Source organism: Mustela putorius, unplaced genomic scaffold (assembly GCF_011764305.1).
Source record: "Mustela putorius furo isolate JIRA1106 unplaced genomic scaffold, ASM1176430v1.1 tig00003853_pilon_pilon_pilon, whole genome shotgun sequence".
Lineage (NCBI taxonomy): Eukaryota > Metazoa > Chordata > Mammalia > Carnivora > Mustelidae > Mustela > Mustela putorius.
The window spans coordinates 33,138,674-33,162,579 of NW_025422005.1; the positions used below are offsets into that span (position 1 = coordinate 33,138,674).

The 23,906-nt window shown below is 44.6% G+C and overlaps 2 protein-coding genes and 1 long non-coding RNA gene across 3 annotated transcripts; 2 read left to right on the forward strand and 1 right to left on the reverse strand.

Moving 5' to 3' along the window:
* Positions 1-2,683: 2,683 nt before the first annotated feature.
* Positions 2,684-21,609, forward strand: LOC123387392. The gene is made up of 3 exons (XR_006601851.1): positions 2,684-3,055; positions 5,308-5,420; positions 21,498-21,609. It is a non-coding gene; the product is annotated as an uncharacterized LOC123387392 (long non-coding RNA).
* LOC101690031 (olfactory receptor 2A12-like) lies at positions 9,364-10,311 on the forward strand. Its single transcript, XM_004741541.1, has one exon. It carries the CDS (start codon positions 9,364-9,366, stop codon positions 10,309-10,311), a length of 948 nt encoding a protein of 315 aa, XP_004741598.1.
* On the reverse strand, positions 16,960-17,907 carry LOC101679401 (olfactory receptor 2A12-like). Its single transcript, XM_004740610.1, has one exon. The coding sequence runs from the start codon at positions 17,905-17,907 to the stop codon at positions 16,960-16,962; it is 948 nt and encodes a 315-aa protein (XP_004740667.1).
* Positions 21,610-23,906: the final 2,297 nt, after the last annotated feature.

Genomic DNA, 23,906 nt, shown 5'->3' on the forward strand with positions numbered 1-23,906 from the left:
TCTCCTAGACACAAACCCAGAAAACTTTCTGCGGCACCTGTCTTAGCAAATGAGGGCCAAATCCCACAGGGTCCCTCCCAGAGGCGTTCTCTGCCTGGGGCCAATTAGACAGCCCAGGTGGTTAGCACTGTGGGCCTCAGCCCTCCCCTTCTCAAGAGCCCACCCTCTGCCCCTTGAGGCCTGCGAGCCCCTGGGTCCAGAATCAAGCATCTGGAGTACAATCTTCTCTCATACCAACCCTTGGCTGACCTCACCCCCACTAGCGACTGCAACCAGCTCTGGGGACAGCAGGCAGGACTTCAGTTAGAGGTCATGTATAGCCATCAGCCCAGATTAGAGCACTGAAGCATGTGATATTGTGGACACAGCATCAGCCCGGGAGGCAGGCACCAGGGTTCCGGTGCTGGCTGTTCCATTGTTTAGCTGTGTGGTTTTGGCCAAATCCCTTGGCTCTTTCTGGCCATGTTTCATGTTCTGGGAAACAGAAGGTAGACTATGCTTGGCAGTCTTTAAGTAATTCCATCTTGGAAAACTCAAGGTGTCCCGAGTTTCATCCTGTTTATGACCCTAGATTGCTTCTGACCTGGGGCAAGTCAGTGTACCTGCCTGGGCCTCAGTTTTTCTCCTCCATTTAGTGAGAAGGTGGGCACCGGCATGGATACCTCTTCACATCTGAGGTGAGGGTACAAGACAAGTACTTCAGGGCCTTGGGTCCGAGCAAGGGGTGCTTATTGTTTGCATCATGGTTCTGAGAAAGAGAATTGAATGAAGCATGTGTTTATCATCCTGAGTTCTGCACCCACACTCAGTCCTCCCCTGAATCTGTGAGCTCATCAGGAGGGGCTGGGAGAAGTGGGGGGATGTGGTTGGGGTACAGGGGAAGACTACCCCAGGGCAATCCCCTGAGAGTGTAGCTGAGGCTGAGTAAGAGCTGAGGGTTGGAGAGAGGCTTGGGATCACAGTTCCCTTCACCCCACCCTGCCCAAGGAAACACAAAGCAAATTCCATGCTCCTAGCTCCAGAGATGCCACGCAGGAGGGAATGTGTCCCCTCCCTGCCAGGTGTGACTGGAGGCAGTGGGAGTGTTAGGGGAGATCAGGAAGTAGATACAGGGATGAGATTAACCTTTACTGGGTGCTTCTTCTATGCTAAACCCTGGGCTCCAAAACACACACACACACACACACACACACACACACACACACACACGCACGCACCATCTCTCACTGTCTGTTGATTTGCATGGTAACAAAGCGGGAAAGGGAGAGGGAGAGGGAAGTGTTCCCTATTTTAGAGATGTGTAAACTGAGCTTGTCTCATCTGAGGAAGCCTGGACGCTGCCCCAGTGTTCCTCTGCTTCTCAGCCATGTGATCTTTGGCAAGTTCCCTACTGTTTCTTCACCTATCACATCCCTGTCCCCTGAGGCTGAAGTGGTGCCCATGCAAACTAAGCTTGGGGGGATTTTGTCCTTTGCTTCCACTGGGGCCTGGGAGGCGCCAAATGGCAGAGCCAGCCTGCTACATGGTCTGCATCAGAAGGCCTCGACCATGGGTCTGAGGAGGCTGACAAAGGTCCAGACAGAAGGGAAGGAAGGGCCAGGGGCTATGCCAGACTGTCTGGGAGCCTCTGTCAGGGCGTGGGGGTGGGGGTGGGGAGAGGACTGGAGCTGGTGGGCTGTGCCTCTCCTGGATGAAGCTGCTCCTCCAGGGCTCTCCTAATTCCTACCAATGCCTCCGGCATTAGATTATCCTGAGATATCGAGATTCTTAGGACTCAGGACTAGAAGCAGTGGTGTGCTGGTAAATGTGTAATAATCATTCCTGGAAGGGAGAGAGGGGTTCTGATTTGTATTGTTTGCGGATTTCTATGGTATTAATATCCCATCCTGGCCAATTTCAAGCTAAAAACATGATGTCACTGCACCCAGAGGTGGGAGGAGATGCACAGAATTATCTCATTATGGAGTATTTCCATCATACAGCTCTAGTACACGCAAACAACTTCTAGATCATGGAGAACGCTAAAATGTAGAATAATTAAGTATGAAGAGTTTTGAGCACTTTTTGATCTTTTTTTTTCATTTTGTAAGCTGATTTTTGCTCCAAATTATTGAGCTATAATTGACATATGACACTGCACAAGTCTCAGGTATACAAATGTGATGATTTGATGCAGGTATATATTGTAAAATGCTTACCGCTATAAAGTTAGTTAATGCATCCTCACCTCATGTAATTACCATTTTGTTGTTGTCTTGAGAACGTTATAGCTGTACTCTCATAGCAACTTTCAAGCGTACAATACAGTAGTGCTAACTGTAGTCAGTCACACGCTGTGCATTAGGTCCCTGGAACTTGATCATAACTGAAAGTTTGTACCTCTTAACCAGCCTCTCCAACCCCACCCCGCCGGGTCTGGCAACCATTCTTGTTTCTGAGCTTGATGTTTTTAATGTTCCACAAATAAGTGAGATCATACAGTATTTGTCTTTGCCTGATTTATTATACTTAGCATAATAACCTCAAGGTCCATTGCCATTTGTGTTGGTGTCATTTACTTATCCTTGTTTACATAGATTGAATTTAATAATGGCTTTGTTTAGTAACCCTCTGATGACATTTGTGAACATTCAAATGGGCTCTGTGGCCTGTGGCTGGTGGGGGAGGTGATCAGAGCCCAGCCTCCTCATTCTGAATAGATGGGGAATGGAGGCAGGTGGGAGGCAGTCATGGAAGCATGGCCAGGACTCCTGCCTGGGCTTTCAACACATTATCATATTTAATTCTCCCAGGCACTGTAGAAGGTTGGGGATATTAAGAAATTATTATCATTTTACAGAGGAGAAAGCTGAGGCAGGCTAACAGCAAGTTTAAGAGAACAGGCACAAGAAGGTGATAGATCCTGCTTTGAGTTCTGGTTCTGTACTCAGAAGATGTGAGCCCTTGGGCAAGTTCCTTACTCGGCCGGACCTCAACTTCCTTATAGGCAATATGGGACTGCTCCATTTCCTTTCCAGATACTTTTTGCCAGGACTGGCTCAAGATCTGGCATAGGGTAGGTGCTTCATGGTCAACTCTTTAATTATCATCGGAGAGGCTGAGTAAGTTGTCTGAGGTATTTGACTGGTGGGGGATTGGGGGAGGATTGTGATTTGTCCCAGGTGGTTCAATAAGCAATAGAGATGTGACTCAAACATGGTCTAATTGATAAGTTGGGGGAACAAGGGTTTGGGAAGTAAGAGGCAAATGAGAAGGAGGCCTTCCTAAAGTTCTTAACATTTCTTCAAGTTGACCAGGTCCAACCCCTTCTCCTCTGGCTGAAGCATATCCTCCAAAAGGCTGGAAAAGGAAAGTCAGGTTACTACCCTCCCCCGGCCCCCACCCCAACGTGGGTGTTGTTTGCTTTAGCTGTGTCCCCAAAGGCCTCTTTCTTGTAACGTTCTTGTTAACTATGTTCAGAGACATTTGCCATCCTCACCAGGGACAGGGATGGTGGCAGCAAGAGACAGAGGGATGGCCCTTCTTCAGGTCTCCTAGGAAAGCCTGGTGAGGAGCGGGTCCATAAAGCCTCAGCAGCTTGGTCCACTGAGAGGAGCCTGAGATAGCCAAAACTCCCTTTTCCTGTGCCCCAGGACCAGGCAGGCAAGGCCTTCAGGAGCCAGAGCTGCCGGGCCAGGTGCAGACAGCTGTACAATGGGGAGAAGGCAGGGGGTTCAGCCTCCAACCTCTTCGAAGTCTCGTGTTTTTCTGGAGACTAGGCTGTCTGGAATCCTGATACACTGGACTCAACTGCCCAGGTGTGCTCCTGTTAAGTCTTTTCCTCAAGTTCAAGTGAGAGCCTCTCTATGACTTGTTTCTGTGGCTAGCTGAGGGGTGGGATGGTCACTGGGTTTGGGGCTGTGGTCAGGATCCAGGCATGTATAGGGCCTAGGAATCAGAAGTAACCCAGTCCCCTAGTCCCTGGGTCTTCTCTGGACCTCCCCACCAACACCCCCGGCCCCGATTCCTTATTTCCTAGTGTTCTTACCTCACCACTTCACACTTCAATCCCTGCCATTCCTTCCTTCTTCCTAGACCCCCTTCTTTCTTTCACTCATTTATTTAATAAATATTTATTCATAGTTGCCCTGTGTTAAGCCACTTTCCAAGGGCTAGAAACAGAGAAATGAATCATATAATTTCCTGAGCTCAAGGATCTCCCAGTCTAGCTGAGAGCTATATCCATGAAAGGACAATGATGATAGTTATCTTGGGAGAAGCCTGCAACAATGACAGGGGTCGCCATGATGACTAGGACCCCCCTCTGTGCTCTCGCAAGTCTGGCTTGGGTATTGTCTATTAAGACAGAGACTACTGGGCTGACAGAATCTCAGAAGTTTTTTTTTTTTTAAACTGAATGATGTCCCTCATCCCATGGAAATCAACTACTACTCTGAGAGAGGCTTTTATGAAGATTTGCTAAATTCCAGAATGGCAATACTTTCCCATGGATTCTTTTTTTTTTTTTTTTAAGATTTTATTTTTTTATTTGACAGAGAGAGATCACAAGTAGGCAGAGAGAGAGAGAGAGAGAGAGAGAGGAAGGGAAGCAGGCTCCCTGCTGAGCAGAGAGCCCAACGTGGGACTCAATCCCAGGACCCTGAGATCATGATCTGAGCCGAAGGCAGAGGCTTTAACCCACTGAGCCACCTAGGTGCCCCCTCTTCCATGGATTCTGTCTGCTTCTAGTGCAATCCTGTTGCTCCTCATACCCATATGATGGGAGCAGATGGAGGGAGCTTTATGATCAGAGAGAGCTTGTGGCTGCCACTTTAGCCCTTTGCCTTGGGAGGATTCAATCCAATCTTGTCCGGTGGCTGTCTGAACCTCAGAGGCCATGATTCCATTGAGTAGCTCCTGACCAATCTCAAGATCAAACTGATGCATTGATGGGGAAGTTTGCTTTCTTCACCCTTCCCACGTACAGCCTGTTTGCTGGAAGCCAGTGAAGTTAATAATTAAGAGTTGGCCCTGAAACCACATTGCCTCCACTCCAACCCCAGTTCCACCACACAGACCCCGTTATTTGAACTGAATCACTTCTCTCTGTGTGCCTTTATTTTTCCCTCTGTAAAATGGAGGTCATCGTACTTACCTCAAGGGGCTGTTGTGAAGATGAGGTAGTGTAACAATGTGTGGCACACAGAAATTAGTTAAATATTATCTATTAGTTAATTAGTTAAATATTGTCTATTATTATTATTATTGTTGTGGTTGTTGTTGAAAAGAAGGTTATAAATTCACCCATATATCCATACTTTATTACAGGTATTCCAAATCAATTGGTGGGAATTAAGTTAACGGGGGAAGGATTTCCCAAGATATTAGATCTCCAGCTGCATATCAGAACCCTCTAGGATTGCTGGGATTATAACTTGCCGGTAAGCACAGGTGTTCTGGGAGAAATAGAGGCAGCATCTAGTTGAGGTTCAGGAGTGGGAGATGGCGGTGTAGGTCAGCGGCAGCTTCCTGGTGGGATGATACCTAAGCTGAAACCTGATGTAGGAATAAGGGGTGGCCCAAACGGAGTGCATGTGGGTGGAGGGATGCAGCAGGTGGTACTCCTCCATGCTGCAGACCTCGGCAAAGGTGTGAAGGTGTGACAGCGGTAGACACATACAGGAAATTGGGCACACCTGTATGGAGACTAGGCTTGTATGGAAGGAGATGCACAGGAAGAGGGTTGGGTTTCTGAGGCTGAAGAAGTCAGGGGTGGGGGGCAGATCTTTCAGGAAGGGCTCTGTGAATCTGTCTAAAGTGAGGGGTCATGGGGAACACTTAAAATATTTTTAATGGGGGAAAAACAGTGCTTCTTATTGTATTTATTTTGAAATTGATTTTTAGCCAATTTCATGATAATCAGAGAATATACTCTAAATGACTTCCATCCTTTGGATTTTGGGATCTTAAATTTCTTTTCTTTGTCATTTTTATTCATTTATTTGACAGAGAGAGAGAGCGCGCGCACACGAATGAGCACAAGCAGGGGGAAGGGCAGGCAGAAGCAGAGGGAGAAGCAGGCTCTTGCCAAGCAAGGAGCCCAGTGTGGGGTTCAATCCCAGGACCCTGGGATCATGACCTGAGTCAAAGGCAGACACTTAACTGACTGAGCCACCCAGATGCCCTCAGATGTTACATTTCTGATGCAACATATGGTCAATTTTGATAAATGTTTCATGAAGCGACATGTTTTTTTGACTAGTCTCTGCATGGTATATTTTTTTCTGTTCTTTCTTCCTAGTGCACTGGTGTCCTTAAAATGTGTTCCTCTCCTCCATCACACCTTTATTGAGCTATAATTGACATAACATTATGTAAGTTTAAGGTGTGCATTGATTCGATACATTGAAATATTGGAAAATGGTTAAGGTGCTTTTCTTGTAAGCAATATGTAGGGTTTTTTAAAACCCAGTTTGAAAATATGACTTTTATTAAAATATTTAGTCCTTTTGCATTTAAAGTAATTGTTTAAGTACTTAAGTTCATATTTACCATTTTTCTATTTATTTTCTATTTGGCCTACCTCTTTTCTGTTTGATTTTTTCCCTCTCTCTAAAGAGCATTATTTTGGATTAGTAAACATTTTTTTGTCCATTTTCTACTACTTTAGGTTGTTAGTAATGCATTATTTATTCTTTTTTTTTTTTTAAAGATTTTATTTATTTATTTGGCAGACAGAGATCACAAGTAGGCAGAGAGGCAGGCGGGGGGGGGGGCAGCAGGCTCCCTGCTGAGCAGAGAGCCCAATGTGGGGCTCGATTCCATGACCCTGAGATCATGACCTGAGCTGAAGGCAGAGGCTTTAACCCACTGAGCCACCCAGGTGCCCCACATTATTTATTCTTTTAATGATCTCCTTAGAGATACAACCTAAATCTTGCATATTAAAGTCTAAGGCAAATAATTAATTTTACCATTTTTCCAGTTACACTGCATACTTAGAAAACTCTGACTTTATTTCTCCCTCAATTTCTTGTGTTATTGTTACATTATCTTTGCCCTTCATTTTTTAAAATTCCACAAGAGTTTATTATCGTTTTATGTTCATTTTAAATTTATATTTTACCCACATATTTATCCTTTCCGTGAAGGACTTGCCCTTCTTTTTTGCATTTTCATGTTTCTATCACTTTCTTTTTGCCTGAAGAACTCCCTTCACATAATCTTACTATTTGTTTGTCTGAAAAAGTTATTTCACATTTAAATATTTTTTTTAATTTTTAAAAGACTTTGGGGAATAATTTCAAATTTATAGAAAGGCTGAAAGAATACTACAAAAAAATCCTGTACGCCCCACACCCAGATTTATTAATTTTTAATAATTTGTCATGTTAATGTTATAATTTCCAGATGACTTGAGAGTAATTTCCAGACATCCCATTCCTTTACCCTTTAATACTTGTGTAAATAGTTCCTGAGAATAAAGGAATATTCTCTTACGTAGTAGTTGTCTAATACAGGAAATTTAATGACACATATATCTAATCTAATTCAGTTTTATCAGTTATCTATTTCAGTTTTATCAGTTGTCACAGTAATGTTATTTATGCCATTCGTCCCTTCCCAAATTACATATTGCATTAATTGTTATGCTTTGTTTTTCAGTATCCTTCCCCCTATATTGATTCTCGGCTTGCCTTTCTTTCTTCCTTTCTCCTTTCCTTTCTTTTCTTTCTTCTTTTTTTTTAAAGAGAGAGAGTGCGAGAGAGCGTGTGTGGGGCGGGAGGATGAGTGAGGAGAGAGGCAGAGGGAGAGAGAGAGAGAGTCTTAAGCAGGCTCCCTGCTCAGCGCTGAGGGGGACTTGGGGCTTGATCCCATGACCCTGCCATCATGACCTGAGCCTAAGAGCCTCAACGGCCTGAGCCGTGGAGGCACCCCGATTCACCCAGCCTCTTTTTGTCTTTCCTGATGAAGATATTTTTGAAGATTAAAAGCTAGTTATTTTTATGGAGTATCCCTCAATTTAGGTTTCTTTGATGTTTCCTCATAATTAGATTCAGATTTTGCGTTTGGGGCTGAACTAATATATAAATGCTATATTGTTAGGATTTCCCATACGGAGACACAGTGTGTGTCTATCTGCTCCTTATTGGTGATGTTAACTGTAATCGCTCAGTTAAGATATTGCCCAGTTTCTCCACTGAGAGCTACTATTTCTTCCTTAGGTAGTTAATAATACTTTATAGATAGAGAGCCTGTAACTATTCCCATTCCATTCCTTATCAAATTCACTTGACATAGAGTTAACGTCCATACCAGTTAGGGTGCTGTCAGAAAACAGAACACATCAGTCGTGTGAACAGGGAAAATCCAATATAAAGAATCATTAACTGGTAAAATGTGGGTAACTATTAAAAAGAATGAAAGAGATCCAGAAATAGCAAGTAGGGGAAAAAAGCAGCTACTATCTCATGGCTGAACGAAAGGACACACGGAGGGGGAACTGAGGATTTAGAACCTCTTTCTCTTTCACCCCTGCTCCTGACCCCCACCCCCAAAGACGGATTTCATACTTTTTCAAAGAGGGTGTGGCTACCACAAGGATACCTGACAGCTGCTGGTGGCCAGGGTTTGCATAGGAGTGGCCACTGGATGGGAAGAGTGTGGCCTGAGTGTGTGACTATAGTTGGTCCATTGAGGTCAGTTTAGGTGAGTGCTACTGGCCCTTCCACCAGTCCACTGGCTCTCAAGCTGAGTGAAGGACTGAAGTCCCAACCTCAGTGCCTTCCGGTGATTAGCACATCACAGTGCCCCTCTAGCGCCCTCTATTGACAAAGCCTCATATTGACTGCCAGCCAAGGAGAAAGGTTTACGGAATGAGGAGAGGCTTGTAGCGGCACTTCCAGACAAAGGATCTCTAAGGCAAAGGGGAACTCCACCTCTAAAGGTTTGAGGGCTGGAGCTGATGTGCTGTACTTCGATTGTTACTAGATGTGGGCAACCAATTTGTCCGTTGAGGGGTGGGGAGTAAGACTGGGGTGATTGCATATGAGCACTTGGCATTCTGTATTCTTTTAAGGCATTGTATCAGATGCTTTATATATATAATATATATCCTCTTACACACACACACACACACACACACATATATATATATATATACATATATATATATATATCCTCTACTCCTCATAAAGCCCCTGAGAGATGAATATTACGAGCGACATTTTGCAGATGAGGAGACCGAGGCTCAGAGATGTTAAGTAATTTGTTCAAGACAGTAGAGTCATGGGGGTCAGAATTAAAATCCCTGCCTCTAGGGCCGACATTCTTGCTGGATTCAGATGATGTTTAAACGAGTGTGATTCCCTTATAGGCCCCACCATGTGGATGCCTCCAGGGCAGAACCAAAGCTGGGTTTCTGAGTTTATTCTTCTTGGCTTCTCCAGTGACCCCACATCCAACAGAGTCCTCTTCATTGCCTTCCTTCTCCTTTACCTGAGCTCAGTCCTGGGCAATGCGCTCATCATAACCCTGATCTGCCTGGACATGCAGCTCCACACACCCATGTACTTTTTCCTCTGCATCCTCTCCCTGCTAGATATGGGCTATGTCAGCACCACCATCCCCCAGATGTTGGTGCATCTCCTCGCTCACTCTCAGATGATCTCCTTCGCTGGCTGTTGGCTGCAGATGTATGTGTTTGGTGCCCTGAGCCTAACTGAGTGTATTTTCTTTGTAGTCATGGCTTATGACCGATATGTGGCCATCTGCCACCCACTGCGTTATACTGTCATCCTCAGCTGGGACCTCTGTACACAGCTGACAGCTGGGACCTGGGCCTGTGGTTTCTTCTTCTCTCTGATCCATACTTTCCTCACCATGAGGCTGCCGTACTGTGGGCCCAACATGGTCAACCACTACTTCTGTGAAGGCCCCTCAGTACAAAGCTTGGCTTGCATGGATACCCACTTCATTGAGATGGTGGACCTGATCATCAGTATCTTCATAGTTCTTGTCCCACTGTCCCTCATTTTGGCCTCCTACATCCGTATTGGCCAGATCATTCTCAAGATCAAATCTACTCAGGGCCGCTGCAAGGCTTTCTCCACCTGTGCTTCCCACCTGACCGTGGTCACACTCTTTTATGCTCCAGCCATATACATCTACATGAAGCCCAACTCCAGCTATTCTCCTGAGCGAGACAAGAAGATCTCACTCTTTTACAATGTCTTCCCTGCCTTCCTCAACCCTGTGGTCTACAGTCTGAGGAACAAGGACATTAAAGGGGCTTTTTTCAAAGTGATGGGGTGGGGTAGGGTGGCCTGGTAAATTAGGAGACAGGAGAGGCCTGAAGTAAAGTGTCCAGTGCTAAGGAAAAGGACAGCATTTATGTCTGCAAACAGTACTGTGCATTGGAACAAATATAGCACCTAGTCAGTGGGACAAATGTGGTGCATGAAACCAACAACCGTCTTGCTGAACTTGCTACATTGTGGTACAGTGACAAAGAACTCCCTAATCTTCCTGGCTCGCAACAGCAGAAGCTCATTTATGGCTCATTTTCCTTGTCAGTTGTAGGTGGACTTTGGCCTTCTGCCATTGTATTCTTGGATCCAATCTGAAAGGGGAGGCTCTATCTGGAATATCCCATTCTTGTAACAAAGAGAAAGACATATGATGGCTCTTAAAGCTCCTGCTCAGAAGTGAAATACATCTCTTTGCTGATATCCTACTGGTCAAAGCAAATCATATGGTCAAACCCAATAGCAAAAGGGCAGGAAGTATTTTCTTCTCACAGAAAAGTAATACATGTCATGTGGCAGCAGTATGGTTATAGAATTCTTCTATAGTGAAAGCAGCAATAATGGGGGTGGTAATTAATATAATCTACCATAATGACATAGGAATAGGATACATGTAACCAACATGAAACATGGTAATTATAAATGACATGGTACATGGACACAGTAGAGGGCCAAGATGATGTAGATGATCAAAGTGGTACATGCAAACAGTGAATATATGTAGCCAACATTGAAAATTAAGCCACTGGTATATGGAACCAAGATAGCCTGATACCTGACTTGGTGCACAGAACCAATGTGATTCATGGAGTCAATGGTATACTCTGTGTTGTGTTGCAGAAGGACAGACACAGAATCTGACATTAAGAGACCTGGGTTCTAGTTCCAACCTTGTAACTTGTTTTATGACTCTAGACAATTCATTTTCTTTCTCTGAATCTCACTTTACTCATCTATAAAATGATCATCTTAAATTAATGGTATCCAAGACCTCTGTATCTCTAAAATTCTATGCCACAGAAGGTGGAGTAAATGAAACTTGAATGCGGTAAACTTGTGAATCCTCTCTGAACCACAAAATGGGTTAAGGAGAACCTAGAAGAATAAAAGTTGCTGCATGTGTGTTGTCTTTTGTAAACTACAGTGGGCAGCACACATAGCAGTGACTCTCATTCTTTCAAGGGATTTAAATGACATATGAAGCTAAGAATCCTGGCATGGGGACTCAGAGTTAGCATGAACATGCAGCTTCTTTTCAGGCCTCAGTGGTGGCCCAAAGGCCTCAGGGATGAGTTGATTCAGTTCCAGTATTTCTTGAGCATCCATTTTGGCCAAGTATCAAGCCTTGGGGAAACCAAAACAGATATGTGGAGAGATTTACAGTCATGAAATTACAATGCCAAACCCAATGCCACAGTGACTCTGAAGGACTGATGACCTCATAGGAATGAGGTTCTCTCAATGGGTGCCAGACACAGAGGACCAGACCACTTCTCATCCCACTCCTATTCCCACTGCATACCCCAGCACTTTGTAAGTTCTCCAGAACTTGGAGTCAGGGAGAGGGAGATAGAAATCCCAAGAAAATGAGTATTATTTTTCTCATACTGGAGTAATAGCTCAAAATGGAAACTAAGCTCAGTTATTGAGAAATGAAGTTATAGTTGTCTCAGGACATAAGTAGGTTCTGCAATAGAGAAAAATGGAGGCAAATCTACTTACTGAAAGCTGACAGGTTAAGGCCCTGGTAAGGTTTAAGATTTAGCTGATACCTGTGGATGAGAAGAGTCACCCTTGCAAAGAGTCAGGAAAATGGCATTTCAGGCAAGCGGATACTAGATACAAAGGCCTCAGGTCAGGAAAGGACTTTGCATTTTCCGAAGAGCTGGAAGAAGTCTCCTATGGTCACCATAAAATGAGCAGGAGAGGTAGAGATGACATTGAAAAGTAGGAAAGAGATAGTCCTAATGAGCCCTATAGAAAGTGTTTACTTTATGCTCAGTGCAGTGGGAATGTTTGGATTCTTACTGAGGAGCAGTGCCGTTTTAGGAGTGATGGACTCCATTGTGGGTGTGGCTTGAGATGACCAGAAAGGAAGTGGGAGAAGAGGTCATTGGGTTGAGAATGTCTGGGAACTCACAGGTTAGGAATGAGAACCAAGAACTTCTCTCTTAGAGAGCATCAGGGGGTGTGGTATCCCCAGGGAGAATTCCAGGTTGAGGATACTGTGGGCGCAGTGGCTGAATATGAGGCCAAGATGGCAAAGAGAGACAGAACTGGGGAAAGGGAGAAGTGGGGACTTGGGTAAATGGAGGGGGGGATATGCAGAGTCTGAGAATAATGAATGACTAGAGAGCTCAGGGTTTGGGGGTGATAGAGATTTCGTCTCTGGTACTTAGGTGCAGATTTGGGTGCTAGTATTGTCCAAAAACATTTACTCAGTGATGAAACAGCCCTGGGCTAGGCAGGGCATTTGGGTGGGTGGGTACAGCTGCACCAATGGGCTCCAGTATCTGGCATGACAAAGAGCCAGGCAGCAGTTCCAGAGGGCTTCAGGCAGAAAGTGAAGGGTCTCGTGGGTTTTTGAAGTGTTTCCTTCCCCGATCTGGGGACAGGGTAGGAAGCTATGGGGTTGGTGGAGGGAACTTGGTAGCTGATGAGAGCTTCCTGCTTCAGGCCTTGTGGGGAAGTGGGCTACCTCGATAATGGGGGAGAAGTCTTCTTGGCTGTCGGAGTTCCTTCCAGAAGGTGGGATGTCCACCTGGTGGCTCTTTTACAACTAGACAGTCAGGGATCAGGGTAGTGGAGAGGTGAGTCTAGTGGCTAAAGTGTGATGAGGTTTTATTAGTTTTTCTACAAGGACAGATTGCTACAGTTTGTAATTCAGGGTGATAATGGATTTTATCTTAACAATGATGAACGACCTGTATTTTTAAGCATCAGGGGTGGGGGATGGGGTGGAGGAGAGGTGGTGATGCAGTATTTTCAGAAGAATGGCTTGGGATACCTGATGAGGGGTTGGATTGAAGAGCACTTACTGAGGGAGATCTCGGCATGGTTTGTGAAGGTGCTTGTCATGGATGGCGGCAGTGAATGGGGAGATGCTGAAAGATGTGACAAAGGAAGAAGGAAGGATACGTGATGCCTTGGTGTGTTGGTGAACTAAAGAAATCAAGAAAGCTAGCAAGGTTTTATTTAAGCCAGCTTTACCTCCATCTCTGCTTCCCTATAGTTCGCGGATGGGAGCCAGTTGATTGCCCATTGTCATTCCCAGATCCCTGGCACTGCAGAAAGAAGTCACAGTCCCTGTCCTCTTGGAATTTGGTCTACAAACCAGCACAGGTCATAGGAGGCAGATGTATATTCAGGGATGGAGTTAGAAATTATTATTGTTAGGGATGCCTGGGTGGATCAGTTGGTTAAGCATCTGCCTTCAGATAGGGTCGTGGTCCTGGGGTCCTGGGATGGAACCCTGCATTGGGCTCCCTGCTCAGTGGGAAGTCTGCTTCTCCCTCTGCTTGCTGCTCCCCCTGCTTGTGTTTCCTCTTTCACTCACTCTTTTTGTCAAATAAATAAATAAAATCTTTAGGAAAAGAAATTATTATTAAATAAATTCTCTGTTAATTTGGGTCCCAATGAATTAGGTTTTCTTTGTTTTTGTTTTTTTGTTTTTTGTTTTTTGCTTTGGTTTTTACTCCCTTCCCTGTCAAGTTTCCTTGAGTTTTCCCTAGAGGCAACACTCTTGCATTAACTTTTTTCCTAAACACCTGGAATATTGCGCACCTTGAAGTCTAAATTTCCTGTATTCTCCCTGTCCTCCAGAACTCCCCCAGTTCTCTCTAAACCTTAATACCACCACACTGTTCTCTGGCCTAATCCAATCCCTTTGTCCTTCCATTTCCTCCTATTTTGTACCACTATTATCTTGATGTAGCCTGGAAAGCGTAACTAACTCCTGTAATATCTCTACTATCCATTCTTTGCCCATGTAATCTGGGGGCTTGGTGTGTCCTGTCAGTCCTTCTGTGTGGTATCTGCTTGCTCTCTCCCAATGCCCAGCATGTCTCCTCGAGCCTCCTTCCTTACTGCTTTCTGAAATATGTTCAGTAAATGTCCTATAACCAGGGGTGAAATGTGAGCCCAAATATTATCCTTCCAAATACAAGTTCTAGTAATAACTGCCATTAATGCCACAATTATTACTACTTGATTTGCTGAGTTCAAAATACCTTCAATGATATCTGGTTGGGTTGAATCTGTATAACTTTTTTTTTTTAAAGATTTTATTTATTTATTTATTTGTTTATTTATTTATTTATTTGACAGACAGAGATCACAAGTAGGCAGAGAGGCAGGTGGGGGGTGGGAAGCAGGCTCCCTGCTGAGCAGAGAGCCGGATGCAGGGCTCGATCCCAGGACCCTGAGATCATGACCTGAGCTGAAGGCAGAGGCTTAACCCACTGAGCCACCCAGGCGCCTCTCTGTATAACTTTTGTTGGAACCATTTTGGTTTTATTGAGGACTATCAGTTAATGGAAGTTCCATAATTCTGAGGTTAAAGAGGCCTGATATTAATCACAACGTGGCTTAATAGTCTCGAATTTCCTTTGTGTTCAAAGCGAGAATCTAACAGTACTTTTCCATGGCATCATTACACTGAATAACCTGTCACTTTTATCCATTAGGTGATTTAGATTTCAAATTCAAAGCCAAATTTGGAACAGGAAAAGCTGGGATAGTTTTGTGGGCTATGGGAATTCAGAATCATGACAAAGATAAAATGAATGCCAGGAAGTCCTGCTTCTTTCCTTTTTTTTTTTTCCCCTGGTCGTAGAAAGATTGAAGGCAAAACTTGGAGATTTTGTGAAGGTCAGTAGGGGCTCCTCATGAGAGCTTACCTTTCTAATCCAGGCTTCACTGAAGTGTTGCTTTACTTTCTTGCTTCTGGAGTATTGCCTGACTCTTTTGATAGGTACTGGCTGGTCAGTTCAATTGCTGAGATTCTGTGGAGCAACTTTTCTGTGCCTCCTCCAAGGGGCTGGGCAGTCTATGGGGCCACAGCTATAGGCAAAGAGTTCTGACACTGGTAAAACAAGCCAGCACCATTATGATCATTATATCCTGCCATTCCCATCAGTATCCTCTTGAATCGAGTATTCTCGTAACACCATTATTACTCAGTTTAGAGTTGAAGAAATGTTTATTTAAAAAGCTCTACCCAGGGGCAACTGGGTGGCTCAGTGGGTTAAAGGCTGTGCCTTCGGCTCAGGTCACAGATCCCAGGGTGCTGGAATCGAGCACCGCATGGGGCTCTCTGCTCAGCAGGGAGCCTACTTCCTCCTCTCTCTCTGCCTGCCTCTCTGCCTACTTGTGATCTCTGTCTATCAAATAAATAAATAAATAAATCTTAAAAAAAAAAAAAGTAAAAAGCTCTACCGGGGCGCCTGGGTGGCTCAGTGCGTTAAAGCCTCTGCCTTTGGCTCTGGTCATGATCCAGGAGTCCTGAGATTGAGCCCTGCATTGGGCTCTCTGCTCAGCGGGGAGCTTGCTCCCCGCTCTCTCTCTCTGCCTGCCCCTTTGCCTACCTGTGATCTCTCTCTCTGTCAAATAAATAAATAAAATCTTTTAAAAAATTAAAAAGCTCTACCATGTGAGGATATCAGTAAAGGTATCTTTTGAGGAGTGCTGGCTGTTTGTAATCAGGTTCTCTTCATTTGGTATCTTGAAAGGGTGTCATGATTTTTCTGTAGTTTTTCCAATTCAGAGTTCATGAGCTTCTTGGTGACAGACCCAGACTTACTAAATCCACACCAGAATGAAATATAAACAAATGCCAACCTCTTCATTTATAATGTTAGCTATCCTTTCCAGAGAGCCAAGTGGCCCCTCTTTTGAAGCTGAAATGGTCTTGATCAGTTGCTTGGTAATTGTGGTATTAGGAAAGGGAAGTAGAGCATAACAAGAATGGCAATGTTTATATAAAGCGTGCAATGCATCGAGCACTATTTTGAGAAGCTTACTTGCATTAACTTCTCACAGCAATCTTACAAGGTGAGGGTTTGCTGCAAAGTATGCACTCTGACCTAGTGTGAAATGGTTTGGGTGATGTTTTATCTGTATACAAGGGGGCCCCTCAAAATATCTCTTCACCACAACAGGGACTCTCCGTGTACCTTGGACCCATACTCCCATGGGAAGTGCTGTATGAACAATGACCGATTTCTGAACCCTATTTCTAAGACCACTTTTCCTTTCTCCTGAGACTGTGTTTCTTTGATCTCTTCATGCTCCTGACTGAGATAAAATAAAGTCACTAATATGGGTCCTGTCAGTCTTCTTGTCCTGGCCATCTTGAGTTGATTTAATAGGCTCAATCCTTAGGAACTCTGCCATTTGATTAGCAAATGTTAATGATGCTTTGTTTGTTCCAGATCCTGGGCTAAGCCCTGGGAAAGAGAAATGAATCAGACATAAGTCCTGATTGGCACTTTGTCTACAGTAAAGTTGGGTTTCTTAATGTTTGAAGGTAGCTCAACAAGTCACAGTCAGGCACCTTCCTTATGTATTATCTTCCTTCAGTCTGTGATTCTTGCCTATCCAGTGGGTAATGCAATGGAATGGGGTGGCACTTGTGGTTTCAGTTCTGGCTATGGCCTCCTGTGCTCTGGTGGCCTCACTCAGAGGCCCTGCTCCAGCCTGTTAACTTGAGGAAAGCCCTCTTCACATCTTTGTTTCTAAGGCTATAGATTATGGGATTGAGAAAGGCAGAGATAACATTGTAGAACAGAGCCAGTTTCTTGTCCCTCTCTGGGGAGGCATTGGCCCCGGGGTTCATGTACATAAACATGGCAGGTCCACAGAACATGGTGACCACGGTGATGTGGGAGGCACAGGTGGAGAAGGCCTTGAGTCGACCCTGGGTTGAGCGGATCTTCAAGATGGTGGCAAAGATGCAGACATAAGAGGCCAGAATGAAGGAAAGGGGTACCAGGAGAAGGATGAAGCCCAGGATGAAATCCACTTGGTCATTGAGGGATGTGTCTGCACAGGCCAGCTTCAAAACAGCAGGGACCTCACAGAAGAAGTGATTGATCTCATTGGGGCCACAGTAGGGCAGACGCATCGTGAAGACAGTGTAGACTAGGGAACAGCTGATTCCCCACAATCCACAAAAGACCACCATTGCCCCACACAGCCATGGGGTCATGATAATCTTGTACCTGAGTGGATAACAGATGGCTACATATCTGTCATAGGCCATGACAGAGAACAGCCAGCCCTCAGTGATGCCCAGCACCAGAAAGATGTACATCTGGGCCACACACCCAACATAGGAGATAGTTTTCTTCTGGCAGATCAGATGTACCAACATCTGGGGCACAGTAGTGGTGACATAGCTCATGTCCAACATGGAGAGGACACTGAGGAAGAAGTACATGGGTGTGTGGAGGTGGGAGTCCATGTGGATCAAGGTGACAATGAGCCCATTGCCCACAAGTGTAGAGAGATAGAGAAAGAAGAAGATGTTGAAGAGGATTACATTAATGTAGGGATCCCTGGAGAAGCCCAGAAGGATGAATTCAGACACGAAGCTGTGGTTGTCCCAGGGGAAGTTCTGCATTCTCCTTCAGCTGCAGGAAGAGAAAGAGAACTACTAATAACCCAGCATAGGGTGCACATTCAGGTACCATGACAATCACTTGCTGACAAAGTCAGTGATTATTTGCATACTCCTTGGAAGTAATATGAAGTTAGAGACTGAGGTCTAGCCAGAACGAGGCTAACTTTGGGGAGGGTAAAGGGAAGGAAATCTTCTTGGTATTCTCTATTTCTCAGGCCCAAATCTTTTTTTTAAGACTGCCAGAGACTCATTTTATTATATCAGCCCCAGCAATGCCACCTGCTTTCTTGTCATTCAGGAGCTACCATCACATAGTACATTGGGATTCTTCTCCCCTAGCTCTGGCTATAGAGGGGGGTGATGATCTGGAGTTCTCTCATCCATCTTCTCAAAAACCAAACACTCAGAACACTTTTCTTTGGTCCTCTAGCCTTCCCATGATTACAGATATATAAAGTGGGTGAGTCAGAAATATGGGAGGATATATGAATCCAGAAATGTTAAAAGTTTTTAGAAAATTTTACCCATGTCTGTGTTTCTTAAATCTTTTGAGTCTCTGGAAGCTTCTTCACATGTGATTTTATTTGAGATGAAGTTGTTCACCACTCTGCCTTCTCCTGGCTTTACCCACGAATTAAGGGAGGAATCTGCCTGATTGACCCTAAAACTATAAGAGAGGTAGAATAATAACCAGGTTTTTGTTGTTGTTGTTTATTTGTTTGTTTGCTTAAAGGCAGCTTCAGTATCTCTGAATCCTTGCAACCTGGTGGGAAGCCCCTCCCAACCTATCCCTTGGAGTTCTTTCTTTCTTGCAGTTGAGGTTTATGATTGGAAGAGAGACATATTTAAAGACTGTGCATGGATTCAGTTTATATCTTAAAAGATAGGACTGTTTCCTTGATTGTGGTGCATAGAAGGTGGTGTGTTCTAGTGGAGCATGGGACTTGGAGTCAGAAGACTTGACTTCAAGTCTTGGTACTTCAACTATGATGACTCTGTTCAAGTAATTTAATCTCGCTGAACCCATTTCCTTCTTTGTAAGTTCTGTGTAATACCTACCAGGAAGAGATCTTGTGAGAAGGAGTACATAATAGGTGTGAAGCCTATAGCACTATGACTAGGACAGAGCAGGAGCTTAGTAATGTAAGTTCCCATCAAATTCCCTTCCTTATGGTGTCATTCATCAAATGGTCAATAAACATTAATTGAGCAACTCTTACGTACCAGGTTCCGTTCTAGGAGGCAAAGAGACGAGGACAAACAAATTATATTCTTAATTCTCAAGGAGCTTACAATCTGGTTGGAGAAATAGAGGAATAGAGACATAAACCATATTCCAATGTGTTAAGCACTATGATGGAAATATGTGCTAGCAGTCAAACCTCTTTGCTAAGCACTAGGAATACAATAATAAAACTCTCTGACCTCAAAGACCATACATAGAAAGGAGACTGGTAAGCAATGAATGGCAGTCAAATGATAATTGCTAATAGAAGTAAGTACAGGGCACCACCGGAGACCATTACAGAAGCAGCTAGGTAGTCTTTGGGAGTTAGACTTCTCCAAGAAGAGGACACATGATGTGAATCTTAAAGGATGAGCAAGAATTAACTAAATAAAGAACTTAAGGAAGAGTTTTTAAAAAGATGGAGTAATAGTTGTAAAGGACCATAACTAAGGGAGAGCTTTGTGAAAACACGGAGCACAAACCATAAACACGGATGCAGTCAGGCATCCACAGAGCACAAGCCCTGCACAGGGTAAGAGGGAAAAGATTGATAGGTATTAAGGAGGATTGCATGGAGTACTGGGTGTTATATGCAAACAATGAATCATGGACCACTACATCAAAAACTAATGATGTGCTGTATGGTGACTACCATAACATAATAAAAAAATCAAGGGTATTATATACCTTGATAAGGAGCATGGAGTTGATCATTTAGGTCATGGCAAGTTGCAGATGAGTTTTAAGCAGAGAAGTAATTCACTGAGGCTTAGGTTTTAGAGATATCACTTCTTGGGTGGAAGTTAGAAGAAGACATTGGAGGAAAACAACTTGAGGGTTATGGGGAAAAGGCAGAAGCAATGGAACATTCTAGACAACGAAGAAGAGAAGAGAGATTAGAGAGAAGTATAGGAAGTTGAAGCAACAGAACTTGGTATCTGAGAGGTTCGGAAGGTGAGTAAGAGGGAGGAGACAAAAATGAGCTTGACGTTTCAGGCTTGGTAACCATTTCAAGACAAATCTTGGGTAGAGGTGGAGAAGGAAAAGATGGCATGGAGCAGAAAATAATTGGCAGGTAATGATTAACTCTGTTACAGACATAGAGCTTGAAACATAGGGTAGCCTTGAGGATCTCCCCATCAGAGAATAGGACAGATAACCTTGAAACTCAGGATGGAGATTTAAGTGGTAGATCAAAATTTTGGAGGTAAATAAAGTCAAAATGGATGAGAACCCTCCTGGACACTTCAGATAAATCACAAGGGATCAAAAGCTGCAACCTGGGATGTAAGCATCCCTCAGAATAATATACTGCTTAAAATATAATAATGAGGAGTTGTGCTGGTCACACAAGCATGCTTAAAGATGACCTTGAGAAAAACATGTACTAGCAGTGGGCCTCTGGTGGAGAGGATGATATCCGTCCTTGAAGCCCAGCAACTGGAGGTGCCTAGCTCGCTCATTGTGGAACACTGCCTGCTTCCCTTTCTCGTTGTCTCCGCTGCCTCAGAGAAAGCCTGCTGTAAAGATAATTCCTTTAAGTGTGCTTGGGCTACTACAAATTCCATGTTGCTCGACCAGGCACACCCTATTCTTCTTCTTGTTTACCTGTAAGATCTATGACGAATGTATAACCTTCTTCTCCTTTGTTGGTTGTTATCTTGTATCTAATAAAGAGGGGACTGAGGAGTTGTTCAGGGCGACAGTCCTTTCAGCTGTCATCCCCTGCTCCCTTTCTCTTACAGCTGACTTGTTTGTGCCTCATTCTTCTCCTGAGCACTGGAAGTGGCCCTGGGGCACAGATCCTGGAGAGGTCAGCAGTGGAAGAGCCAGGGTTTGAGCAAGAGCAAGCCGCAAACTGAGGGAGCTGGCATCTCCCAAAGGGCACACGGTGCCAGACACTACAGAGAGGGCAGGAGGAGTAAAACTTTAAAAATATAATAATGTGGAAATTATTCTTGGCTTGTAAGTGGGAAATGTTGGTGGAGCGATGTAGGTGGAAATCAGACACCAGTAGGTTTGAGAAGTGAACTAGGTGGTGAAGTGGAGTAAGGGGGAGATATCTAAGGTTGGGACATAAGATGGGAGGAGTGTTTTGCTTATGTTGCTGTTTTTTAAGAGAGAGGGGAGTTCAGAATATATGTACACTGCAGGGGAAGCTGAAAGAGAGAGAGGGAGAAGTGACATTGCAAGGCCTCTGAGGCAGTGGGCAGCTGCAGGACGAAGGGCACAAGTCATGAGAGGCAGCTTTAGGAAGAGTACAAATGGAAGGGAAGGAGGTAAGAATGGGTTGCATACAGATCAGAAAATTCAAGATCATCTTCCCCTGGACCAATCAGTCTCATGACTTCTTCTTTCACAGCCTCTTACATAGATGGTGAGGAAGACAACCTAATCCAGTGGTTGAATCTCAAGTGGATAGAACAAGAAGCTGATGTCAAGAAAAGAAATGTTGGGGATGCCTGTGTGGCTCAGTGGGTTAAGCCTCTGCCTTCAGCTCAGGTCATGATCCCAGGGTCCTGGGATCGAGCCCCGTATTGGGCTCTCTGCTCAGTGGGGAGCCTGCTTTTCCCCTCTCTCTGCCTGCCTCTCTGCCTACTTGTGATCTCTGTCTGTCAAATAAATAAATAAAATCTTTAAAAAAAGAAAAAGAAAAGAAATGTTGTAGCACAAAGTTAAAATCCTTTGTTCCTTCCTTAGGTTGAAAAAGCCAACCATAACAGCATAGGTGGGGTAGCAGTTCATTGGGCAATAACTGAGGACTGAAAGTGGATCAGTGTAAGGAAACTTTCTAATAAGTCAATGTTACGGGCGCCTGGGTGGCTTAGTGGGTTAAGCCTCTGCATTTGGCTCAGGTCATGATCCCAGGGTCCTGGGATTGAGCCCTGCATCGGGCTCTCTGCTCAGCAAGAGCCTGCTTCCTCCTTTCTCTCTGCCTACTTGTGATCTCTGTCAAATAAATAAATAAAATCTTAAAAAAATAAAAATAAAAAGTCAATGTGAGTGACAACATTGATAAAGAATGCTGACAGATAACAAAAGGTATTTTGGAACCATATCTGCAGTAGCCAGACTTCCTATGGGGGCAGGTTTCTCATTTCTGGGGCCACATTTTTTTTTAAAAGATTTTAATTATTTATTTGACAGACAGAGATCACAAGTAGGCAGAGAAGCAGGCAGAGAGAGACGGGGGAAGAAACAGGATCCCTGCCGAGCAGAGATCCCGATGCCGGGCTCGATCCCAAGACTCTGGGATCATGACCTGAGCCGAAGGCAGAGGCTCTAACCCACTGAGCCACCCAGGCACCCCTCTGGGGCCACATTTTAAAGGGAGTGTGGCTATGTTGAAACAGGTTATAAGGAAAGGTCTGGAAGCCACATCATATGAGGGAGAGTTGAAGCAATTGGGGATGTTTGCCACGTGGAATAAAAGGTGAAAGGCATTCTGGAAGCCAAGGGCCGACTCTCTGAAAAGCTTTCACATGGAAGACTTATCTCAGACTTGTTCTGGGTGGTCTCAAGAGTACAGTTGGGAGTTACATTAGGGAGGCAAGATTCAATGTAATGTAACCAACTTACATTAGTGAGGGCAGTCCACTGATAGAATCAGTTGGCCTGGAAGGCTGTGAACTTGCTGACCCCATGATAGGATCAAACAAAATGTCAAAATGCTAATGAATCATTGAACATTATGTCAAACACTAATGAGGTACTATATGTTGGCCAATTGAATTTTTTAAAAAGTACACAGTTATATTACCGAAGAAAAATGTCAAAATGCATTGTGACCGATCTGCTGATGGGGCAGGAGTTTCTCTGGTCTACTCTATCTGGAAGAGTTAAGGACTTTGCCATCCCTCTGTGCTCTTTCCAGCTCCATCTGGACGTGATGTCTGATACCTGGACAATTGCAGTAGGCTCTCGGAAGGCATCCCATCCCCGGTCCTTGCTACATACACAGTGACCAGAATATGGTACAGAATTGAGGAAAAGAGGAGTGTAGTGGGGGAGGGGATAGAAGGGCAAGGAATAGATGAATGGCCTCCAAGTCCACTGTGAGGCTTCTCGGCAGCTACCCCATGGTCTGGCCTGGAGCTGTACCAGAGAGGAATGATAGGATATTAGTATCCTGTTTGGAAGCATTCATCTCCCTCCCCTTCCCAGTTAAGAGCATTGCAAATCTTCCTAGTTCTAACATCTCCCTCCGGCTCCTCTCCTCTATAACTTGTCATCCCCACTTTCATCTCTCCTACCAAGGCCTTGTCCTAGATTCTCCATGGAGAGCCAACTGTGTTATCTCCACAGCAGCAAGCCTTAACTTCCTTCCACCTCTCTCCCCCTCAACTGAGGAGCACACCCAAAAGACAAGGAGAGAGAGAGAGAGAAGGACAAAGAGACAGACGGGTCACTGTACAGAGAGAAATCAATGTCACAGGAAGACAAAGGTCAGGAAGTTGAGCAGTTGCCTAGGAGGACCTGAAGTGGATAGAAAGGAAGGAGTCAGGCATCCAGTGAGACAGGCGGGGACAGGCATGGGTACCCAGGGATGGGACTGCATGGCTTGGGCCCCTGCCTCTGCCCCTTCTCTCCTTACCTGGCACTGGGCTCAGTGTGGGATGAGTTACGAGCCTGCTAGATCCCTCTCTTGTATTCTGCTCCTGATCCTCAGGGAAGACAAATCAAGTAGCTTCCTAATGAGCCTCTGTGTTGTGGGATTCTCCAGGGCCCATCACAGCGTTCCCAATCCCTGACCACACTTCACCTCCCCAGA